At 33.8% G+C, this 11,372-nt stretch overlaps 1 protein-coding gene across 1 annotated transcript; it reads right to left on the bottom strand.

Annotated features, from left to right (window-relative positions):
- Positions 1-1,412: 1,412 nt before the first annotated feature.
- LOC107963415 (uncharacterized) lies at positions 1,413-2,527 on the bottom strand. The gene is made up of 3 exons (XM_016899939.2): positions 2,368-2,527; positions 1,878-2,210; positions 1,413-1,728 (listed from the first exon to the last, which is right to left on the bottom strand). The coding sequence occupies exons 1-2, from the start codon at positions 2,368-2,370 to the stop codon at positions 1,878-1,880; spliced, it is 336 nt and encodes a 111-aa protein (XP_016755428.1). The 5' UTR covers positions 2,371-2,527; the 3' UTR covers positions 1,413-1,728.
- Between the last annotated feature and the right edge of the window lie 8,845 nt (positions 2,528-11,372).

Here is an 11,372-nt window from a genome sequence, read left to right as displayed (position 1 = left end):
AAATAACCAAACATCCTATTTAAAATTGAAGACACCTGGACTTAGATAATAATTAAATGGCGATTATTCTTGTTTTCGAGGATTCAAGACCTCATGCCCTAACTTACGGGGTATAATTTTTTTCTTCTCGATTAACTCAAAATAAGAAGGTCTTTTCCATCAAATTTAATTTAGTTAGTTATTTTTTAATCAAGTAACATCATGCAAAGAGGGATTGTATTTTAAATTATTTTTGAATTTTCAATTTTTGACATCAAAACATCAAGTAATCAACTAGGTACCAATTTTGGGCGTTATGAGGGTGCTAACCTTCCTCATACGTAACCGACTCTCGAACCAATTTCCTGGATTTTGTAAGCCAAAAATCATCGTTTTAGTAAACCTAACATTTTATTAAAATGACTAAGTTTTGAGGTGATCCAATTACACTTAATTAAAAAGGATTGATAGCGACTCCATTTTCGTTTTTTAAAATAAAAAGTCGAGTTCCAAAAAACTTTCGACACACATAGTCATCATTTTCACCATGATGACTTTAATTGACCCACAATAATTTTGACTTGCCGCATGATAGGTTATAATTGGCCCGCTAATTTTCTTCGTCTACTTAAGGTCTTAGGTTTCACCTGAATATCTAAAAATAAATTTTCTAAAGCTTTCAAAAAGAATTAGGATTGAAATTGACAACAAGGTAAAAAAATCTCATATCCTTTTTAAATGATAGCTTCAAACATGGACTATAAAATAGATATATATATATAATATTTAGAGGTAAAGGTTGTGATTTATTTGGGGTCTCACCCATTTCTTAATCTTTGATCAATCCTTGGGCTTTATCTCATTGATATTAGCTCGGAGGCTTCACTTGTCCATTAACTAATAAATTCACCATTAGTCTTCTCCATGAGGCTGAATATCCTTGGACTTACATGGCTAAATCCCTTAGCCCAAATTCATTAACTCTCGTGTGGTTTTGAGCGATGGATATGGATCTTGATTAGCATACTAAAATTATTAACTATTCTTAATTTGTAGATTAATTTTTCTTTTTTTCTTTTGTAAATTATTAACTATTTCTTGGGTTGTTAAATCGGCGAATGTAGAGAGCTTTTAGGTACATTAGCTGCGATAATAAAATTAAGGAAATTGTTTTGATAGCCAAAGTTTTTTTCCCCCTCAAAGCATCCGTTTGAGCATCTCTCGAAAGAGTTAAACATGCTAATTCTAAAAAAGCAAGCACATTAACAATCACTTTTATAAGTATATATTAAGAATTAAATTACATTTTTTCCCCTAAATCAATTATTTAAATATATTTTAAAACCTTCCATGATCAATTATTTAAAAAATAAATAATTATCTCGCCAACACAACCTGATTAAAGCAATTATGGGATCAATTAGCTATATATATTCTAATTTTGAATATAATTCCTGTATTTAATACTAAACCCATGTTTTAAACATCCCGCATCAAAATTCAAAACCCATTAATCACTTACAACCAATCCAACATGAGTCCATTTTAGCTACAACCAATCTCTTTTTTACAAAGTACACATATACTGTAATTATTACTCTAAAATCCCATTTTGTTTTCACCGCCAACTCGGTCTTTTATTTTTCATGTTAATGGTAAAATCCAGAATCACCCTTATTTAACGTAACCCCTGCCGTTGTCACCGCCGATTCTGGTAGCTATCACTCGCCCTCACCCGCCTCACTCATCCTGCACTTAACAACAACCATAAAATCACTATCCAACTTGATTGGAGAAAGATTTTATCCCTTTTTCGTTTTCTTTTTTTTTTACCACAACTGGTTAATCTGGATCAAACAAGTCATAAAATTGAATTTTCATTTGGGTTTTTATTTTACCTAACTGCCGCCTCCAGATGGTCCCGTGTTGCCGGCGTCACGTCTGATCAAAGCTACAATCTGGTTCTCCATAGCTTTCTGCGCTTCAAAATCGGCGTTAGCATCTGCTTGAAGAAAATCAGCGACCAATTTGTCCACAGTTTTTTTCTCTGCGATCTTGTCATCCCTCTCACTCATAAGCATCAAACGTTCATTTTCCATAGCTTCCAGTGCAGCTCGATCTGCCCTTAGCTGCTCTTCCATCTCCCTTGTTTTCTCTCTCTTCTTTCTCATTTCAACTTCCAAGAGCATGAGGTATAAGATGAACTTAATGACATCCTGCTCCTCTGGATCCTATTTGAACGACACGAAAAAATAGAAACGAAAACGAGAGTAAGTTGGAACCCAACAAAAGCACAATTAAACACTGGTATTAGTATAAAACACCAAAAGCCGCCATATTTGAAATAGAATTTTATCAGAGTAAAGGGGGGAATAGAAGAAAGCTAACCATTTCAGGAGGAAGAAACAATGAACTGATCCAAGAATGCCGCAATTCATGAAACAAAGGAACTGCGTGTGCTTAAAAAGGAACCCCTGCTTCTGAAACCGCCCGTCTATCCGACGTGGATGTTAATGAACCGCGCGCTTACGACAGAATCACTTTGAAGACTTTTATTTGTCATCACTCGTTACGTCTTCACAACTAATGCTGACTCAGGTATCAAGTATCAAGTATCAAGTATCGTATCTCATAGTCATTCCACTTTTGAATATATATTTTTTTAATTTCATATTTAATGTTTGGGTTTCGTACTTAATTCACATGTACAATCTTTTGGTAATAAACTAGACAAATAATGGGAATTTTAAAGTTTAATAAGAAAAGTATGATACAGGGCATTGCCAGATTCTTTTTGTACACAGAAAATGCACTCTCACACTTAAATCCTTAAATTCTAGTGTTCGGAGTAGGGTATCGAAATTGGCATAAATAATAAAACCCTAATATCCTAAAGCAAAACAACAAAAATCAAGTATTCATTGATTCATGGTTGGGGAGAGACTTTTTGGCACGATTATTATAAATATGAAAACGTCACTTAGTAGCAAAATAATTTTAGTACATTTACAATGAAAATTAATTAAAGCATCAAGGCTTAAATTAAATTCCTTAATTAATTATATAAATAGTTAATATCTCATTAATTTAGATTTCTAAGTAGGTTTGATGTGTGTTAACAAATGTAAACTTTTACCTTATCATAAATGTTGATAAGAAGTTCATCATTGAAATTGTAAAACTAGCAAAGTCCTAGGTGAGAATGTATATATCTAGGGTTGTAAAACTTTTTATAAAATATTTTAGAACCATTGAAATTGAATGCAGTTCTACGATTAAAATTAATATGATTTTTTTACATTAAATTATGCAAAAAAGCACTTTAAGTAATTACAATAATTGTTATGATATCCACTTCCATAAATTGCGTTTTAAAACCTGTTTGGGTCATTCGCCAGCCTGCCTTTGTCCTTCTCTCTGTTTTGTGGCTTTTTTTTATAAAAATAACTTTAAAAAATTAATTAATTTATTTAAATAATTTATTTTTTTATAAAATACGAAAGTAATCCAATATCTACTGTAAAAGTTGGTGGAGCCAAAATATTTGGCGCCACCAACATGCCACGTTAACAATCTATATTAAAAAAATTAATTTTATAGTGGAACCATATATAATAGCACCACTTATATAAATAATAGAGAAATATTGTTATTTTTAAAAGTATAAGAGGCTTTAAGCAATTTTACCTTTTTTCTTATAGAGCCAAATAAATTGTTGCCACCAGATTTCAAAAAAATAGTTGTCTGTCACTTATTTCCTATTAAAACAGGTAAAGGCAAATTTTTTTTCCTTCACGTCAGTTTTTATGATTTGTACTTTTTCATTTTTCTTTCTTTTTCAGTTTGTATTTATTTACTTTTTAAATTTTTTATATTTGTCCTTATTTATTTTATTTATTTGTTTATTATTGATTATAAAAAATTTGAAATGTCTTATAATATTATTTTTTAAATTTTAAATATATTTTTAATAATATAAAACATTTAAATATTTTAAAGATATGACCTTTCAAATTTATTATTAGTTTTATAATATTTTTAATTTTTCAATTTTTAATTTTTAATTTGTTTTATAATATTTTTAATTTGTTTTATAATTTGTTTTAATTTTTTAAAATATACTATTTTTAAAGATATGACCTTTCAAATTTATTATTTGTTTTATAATATTTTAAATGTATATTTTAAATATTTTTAATTTTAAATATAATTTTTATAATTTTTAATTTTTAATTAATTTTTAAGATATTTAAACATTTTTAAATTAATTTTAAAATTTTAAAATTTTAAAATTTAATGTTTTATTTGGTGGAGCCATTCATCACTTTATTACAAGTGTAATTTTTATATTTTTAATATAAAATTTTAATATTTAATATTATATTTTGGTGGAGCCATTCTTTATGGCTCCACCTCTTGGTTCTCTAGCATATATATACTGGTGAAATTGTTGTGTTCAATAAGAGAGTTTAAAAATTCTGGTGAAGATGAATAATGAGGTGTTTTTGGTGTATGTTCTTTTTTATGGTGAAATTGTAGAAGGTGATTTTGGTTGTGTATTTCAAGGTCGGAAAAGAGTAGGTTTGCGTTTCAAAAAGATGTGAAGCTAGCATAAATGAAGGTTTGCGTTTCAAAAAAATGTGAAGCTAGCATAAATGAAAAGGAAGATCAATGCGAAAATAGCTATCCGTTGTGGAAGGGAGATGTCCAGATTATTTTACTTGGGTACTATGATGGAAATATAGTGGTCGACTGGGAGTGAGAACTCTCAACTAGTTGAGTTATTTGTTGAGTTAGCAGACTTAAAGCCTATTGAGAATGTTAGTCCAATAAGTCAACATTGTGGATTTGACTTTGATCTTAATGTCAGATGGACAAACCAATTAGAATGCGAAGGGACATCGCAGATACCCAAAAATCCTAATTATGGTGGGAGTTCGTATAACAACCCTATCCCCAGTCTCCGTCTACAAATACATTCGGAGGTGATAATAAGCGCAGAGGCAAATGTCAGAGAAATGACTAATGATGCTTAAGATTCTAATCAGGACGTTGAATATTTTAGTGACCTCGATGTTGATGAAGTTCCGAACGATATCAGTGATGAAGGCCTAGAGGAGGTTAAAGATGTTCACGGCCCTTCATTCAGTAACCTGAGTCATGGCATTATTTTACGAAATGAACCTAGGGGTAATATGTTGAACGTAGATCCAGATGCAGCGCATGCATCCGAGTTCCCTAAGTAGGTTGATATAGTACATGCTCATAGATTGGCGTCAAATTCACAGTTTGAGGAATTGTTCATTGGGCAATAGTTCGAGAACAAGGCGGACTGTGTGTTTGCCATTAAATAATACAGCATGAAGTTGTCGATTGATTACAAGGTTGTCAAATTTACACTGACATTATATGTTGGGGAATGTTGGAGAGCTGACGATGGGTGTGGTTGGTGAGTTCGGGCAGCATTTATATAGAGGACTCAACAGTGGAAAATACGCAATTTGGAAGGGCTTCATACATGCACTGTCGCATGTATATCTCAAGACCAACGAAACTTAGATGCCAAAATTATTTGCAACTGCATCATGCCACTAGTGAAAGATAGCCGAATCATTCCTGTGTCGACATTGATTGCAGACATAGAAGCCCGATTTTAGTACAGAGTGTCATACAGGAAAGTGTGGTGGGCGAAACAAATGGCCATGTAACAATTGTACGGTGACTGGGATGAGTCATACAATGAACTTCATGGTTAGATTTTAGCCATGGTGGAGTACATCTTAGGAACTATTGTGGACTTGCAAACGTTGCCTTATAAAGGCCCAAATGGACAATTGGAACTGGGGAGAATAGTTTTTTGTCGACTGTTCTAGACTTTTGATCCATATATTAGGGCATTCTCCTACTGCAAACCACTAGTGCAAGTTTTTGGAACATGGCTTTATGGAAAATACACGCAGATACTTCTATTTGCGGTTGCACAAAACAGTAACAAAAATGTACTACTGATCGTTTTTGCCATCGTGGACTTGGGGAACTTCGAATTGTGGGCATATTTCATTCGAAACTTGCGGAGGCATGTTGTTTGGCAAGATAACAGTTGCATTATCTCTGACAGATTGAAGGGTCTTGTTGCTACGATTCGACAATCGAAGGTTTCGTGGAGGCCCATCTATTGTATTCGTCACATCGCTATCAACTTTCACAACGAGTACAAGAACAAAGACTGAGGCAAATGAATTATGAACATGGTAAAAATATCGTATTTAAATTCGTATTTGTAAATATTTTGAGTCCATTTCCTAATTAGGATGGTAACGTATTTTATCGGAATACATATGTAGGATACGAGCTGGAAGCATACCGATTCAGACATAAGTTGGCGAGGTTAGAGATTGATATGGTAGGGTCCAAACCTTCTCTCAAACAGTGGTTGGGTAGCATAGAACCGTGGCAATGGGCTCAATATTTTGACTAGGGGTACCGATATGGTCATATGACAACTAACCTCGTTGAGGCCGTTAACTCTGTCTTGAGGCGTACACGTCATTTGGCAATTTTAGCCATTTTTTCAACCACATTTGACAGGCTAGCAACCTTAATACCAAAAATAGGGTTGAAACAAGCATAACAGTCAGAGGCAAGACATGCGCACATCGAAAAAAATTAGGGATGCCATGAAAGAGAACGCTCAAAGGGCTAGGTCGTTGAATACAGAACTATATTCTTGAAACTTGGAAACTTTTCTAGTGACAGAGTACATCAATCGTCAGTCGGGGATCCCGCCACGATCCTACAGAGTTGATATCCAAAACAGATGTGTAAGTGCGGGATGTTCCAAACACTATGATACCTATGTGCGCATGTGGCTACAGCGTGTGCTACCTACAGTTTGAATGTCAAATAATATATCGACGATGTGTACACACTTGAATGTACATCGCGCATTTGGGGTAACGAGTTCCCCATATTAAGGGATGTATCGGCATGGGAAGTGCAACCGCTTGCATTCGAGATATTGCCAGATCGGTCACTACGTATGGGAGTTAAAGGTTGATCAACAACAATGAGGATTCGGAATCACATGGATATAAGAGAATAAGTCGATCAAAGCGTTGAACCATATGTAGAACAGTTGGCCACAATCGAAGGAAATGTCCTCATAGAAATGTCTATATTGGTCAATCTTCACGGCCTGAAAGAAATTAAATGTTGTACCTGATGCTTTCATTTTATGATCTTTTAGAAATAAAGTTTATATTATTTAGTGTAAGCTTTTATTTAAAATTAACAGTTGCAACTTTTAATACTTTACAAGATATTATAAATTATACAAAAAAGACTAATATATAAGTTGTGGAACCCTAAACTAATACAACAAATATTACATAACACTTGAAATTTACATAACTCAAAATTGAAAAGAACCGAGAATGGTATCATCATTTGGGGTATAGCAGTTTACAGACCTTCATTGACGGGGTGGGCGTTGGGGTCTATTGTACATATCAAGAGGATCGAAAGCTGGATCAAATGTGGCCTGAGGCGAGGTGAAGAGAAATGAACTCGAACCGCCTATGTCTGGGTGATATGAACTCGAACTGCCCATGTCAAGGTGATATGAAGTCGAACCGCCCATATACGGGTGAAATGAACTACTTTGTGACTCATCAGAAAAAACGTCAACCCATTGGTCTGATGTATTCAAAGTGAGATTCACCATATGTTGATCCTCTAGCTCCCCCATAGGTTGATTTCCACATTTGTAGTCGTGACCTGGTAGTATCATAAGTTGTCCACCATATAAATAAACGCACCATCGAGTCATGTACGATTGCATGTATTCAGTCGAGGGACTAAAGTCAAACATGCAAGAGTGCATCTCAGGTCATTTGTCGTACAGGGCATTCCATACTGCTACATAACATTGATGTTCCATGCTCCAATCTGTTGAATGTTTCCCCCTCATGGTCTCACCGTGGACATCAGCAAATTGTTGTGGCTCGACCGACACAAATTGTCTACACCCAAATTGTCTCATAACCCAATCACCATTGTACCCCTCAACGGTTGAGAAGTTGAGCACCGGCGTGTTAATGCACTGCATATGGGCTTCAGCATAAACCCACTGAGAAATAAGGGTTGCAATATTTGGTGCAGAATAGAGGTGTTCATGGGCCAGGCCGGGCCGGGCCCAGTAAAAAATTTCAGCTCGGGTCCTAGGCCCGGGCCCGGCCCGACCCGAAATATGGGCCTAGAATTTTGCACAATATAACATAGTGAGTCAAGTCACATCACATACTGCAATTGGATAAGTTAAATCAACGTTACTTAAACCATATTAATATATATTACTTTCTCTCTGGCATACGCCTCTATCATTTGGTGATAAATTATTAATGTTTGGCTCACACCAATTTCTAGAGATGTGGCTCATCTGAAACTGAAACAAACATGTTCCCAGTTAAACTTTGAAAAATATTATCCACACTTATGAGTCGTTAAATGTTAAGTATAATTTTGTTTTTACCTATTTATATGTATTCACAAATATGGTTGGTGCCTAACAGCCGCTAGAAACGACATCATGTATATAGCCTAAGACTGCAGTTACTAACCCTATATTTTGTTGTTCGGCAAAGCTCATAGTACAATAAGGCCAACATTGTCGATTCCCAGCTATAACTACCAGCATGAGAGAAATCCTCTAATAAAGGTAAGTACTTTAAGAGAACCCTATTAGACGTTTTGTTCAACATAAGTACCCCTCAACCAGCTGCATAATATAAGCTCGAGCAACACACATCACATCGTGCTCAGTGGCAGTGTTCTATAACTCCTTAAAATTTGCTTTTAACCATGCCAATGTCAAGTATATGAAATTTTGTTCCCCATCACTAGGGCACCGTCCAAGTAATCTATGGCATAGTACTAAAGGTTCCAACACTTTGCTTCGACCCGTGACCATAGCTGTGCCAACTCGTAACTCAAGTTGCACAGCAACATCTTCCAATGTGATAATGTACTCCCCGCACGACATAATGAAGGTGTGGGTCTCCGTACACCACCGCTCAACCAAGGCAGATATTAAGTCCGCCCTCAGGTCAAACCTCTGGATTAATGCGCGTTCTCAAATCCTACAAACTGTAAGTATGTCATGACCCGCTCGTCCGGATCGTACTTGGGAAAATGAAACCGCGACCTCAAAACCCGATACTCATCCTGTATGGTAAAATTTTTATAAAAATATGATAAATCAATTATCTATATAATTTAAACATAAAATTATATATTGAAGAGTAAAATTGAAAGGTTGAGAAAACAAAAAAACATCACACTTATACTATACCAACGTAGCCATTCTAAGTGTTTTTTATTTACGTTAAATTAAATAAGTAATAAAATGTTAATAATAGAATGAAGATTTGTCATAAAATATTAATAATAACACATAGAAATTAAATTTGATTATTATGTCCTAATAATAGTTAAGCATTAAAACTAAAGGCAACTATATAACTACAAAAAGTACATAAAAAAAAACAAGTGTCCTAAAAAACTATAGGTGGTATGGGTAAATATAAAAATAAAAAAGACTTATTTTTTATTGAATTGATATCTATAATAATACATAGAGTTTTACATATAATATAAACTAGACATATTCAAACTCAAAAATTTGTTTTACATGCGAGAACTTTTATAAAAAAAATATTCACTCGTTAAAGACAAATATAACTTTTTTGTACCCCACAAATGGAACCAAGCACAGTAAATAGTAAAATTAAGCAAAAAGGTCGTCCTATTAAAAAATTAAAATATAAATTTATGAATGTGTACTAGATAAAAAAATTATAACTAACACGTAGAGATCAATTTCATGCAAAAAAAGAGTTAAAAAGGAATAATAACAACCAAATAGAGATCAGTTTCATGCAATTAAAAGACGTTGAGCAAAGTGGCGCTTAGCAAGAAAAAACGAGAAACTAAAATAATTTTTTATTTAATTTATAATTAATTTTATTGTTTCGTTGATCCTTGATGAAATGTGATCCGTATTTGCTCTAGAAGTTGTTTTGATATCTAGATAATATAAAAAAAACATAAATACAATATAATTAATTATTATATTACAATAACTATAAAATATAAAAATACAAAATAAAAATTATAAATAACTTACTTTTTTTCTCTTTTCTTCCTTCAACAAAATTTGAAGGGGGGACCAAACCCCACCTTATATAAGACATTCAAGCTATTTTACCCATCTAACCCAAAAAAATTTAATATTTATAAAAATGACTCTAGTTTAAAAACATTCACCAAAATGACCTGAAATTAACAATAAATTTGAGTTTTGGGAACCCAATGGCTGGCACCACCTTGTGTTTTGGCCCTATCATTACCTGATGATTGTGTCAGGCTTTAAAAAAGGAACTTTTTGAGTTTGGGAACCCAATTTTTGACATCAGGGTATTTTTTTAAAATCGTATCATATTAGTATACAAAAATACCAGTATTTGAAAAAAATGGTTCTGGCCATGTAATGGCCAGCACTAGAGACATTTAAAAAAATTTAGTTGCTCGCCAGTAGATGGCCGGCACCAGGTACATATTTCGGCTCCCAAGACACATTTTTTTTTATTTTGGGACACTGATGGCTGACACCAGTGTCATTTAAAAAAAATTTGGGTGCTGGCAAGTAGATGGCCAACACCAAGTACATTTTTTGACTCCCAATGCAATTTTTTTTTAATTTTGGAACACTGATGGCTGACACCACCTTTTTCGGGTCCCGAAATTTTTTTTTTGGTTTTGGAACACCGATGGTCGGCACCAAGTATTAAAAAATTAGTTTTCTTAATTTTAGGAATCAGATGGCCGGCACCAAACCCTATATATATGGGTGGTTTGGGTTTTGATAGTGTAAATGGATGATAAATTTTTTTTAGAGAGCCATCAAAATGAGAGTGCTTTGTAGTATATCATCAAATGAGTTTTTTTGTAGTGGATTGGAGATGAGAGTTTTTTCGTAGTGAACAACCGAATTTCGGAGTTGAATTATATACTGTCATATTTTAATAGAGTTGAATTAGATACCATCATGACAACCTTAAAGGTTATGCCATTAAGGGTTGGATGACCATCTGCGCCATAGATGGCTAACCGAGATGTCCAACACAGATGGACAATATCTATGGTGTAAGAGCGTTTATTCCGCAACTTCTAAGTGAGGTACTGATGTAACGTAGACCTGATTCAAGCAGAAGATGACTAATTGTGAAGAAACTACTATTCAAAATAATTGTATTATTTCTTTAGAATGTTTGTATTTTTTTATATCTATAAATTTAATGTAGTTGTGTAACACCCCAGACCCGGCCTAGACGTTA

This window comes from Gossypium hirsutum, chromosome D11, assembly GCF_007990345.1.
Source record: "Gossypium hirsutum isolate 1008001.06 chromosome D11, Gossypium_hirsutum_v2.1, whole genome shotgun sequence".
NCBI lineage: Eukaryota > Viridiplantae > Streptophyta > Magnoliopsida > Malvales > Malvaceae > Gossypium > Gossypium hirsutum.
The sequence above is the reverse complement of the archived record's forward strand: the minus strand, read 5'-3'. Positions and strand labels throughout refer to the sequence as shown.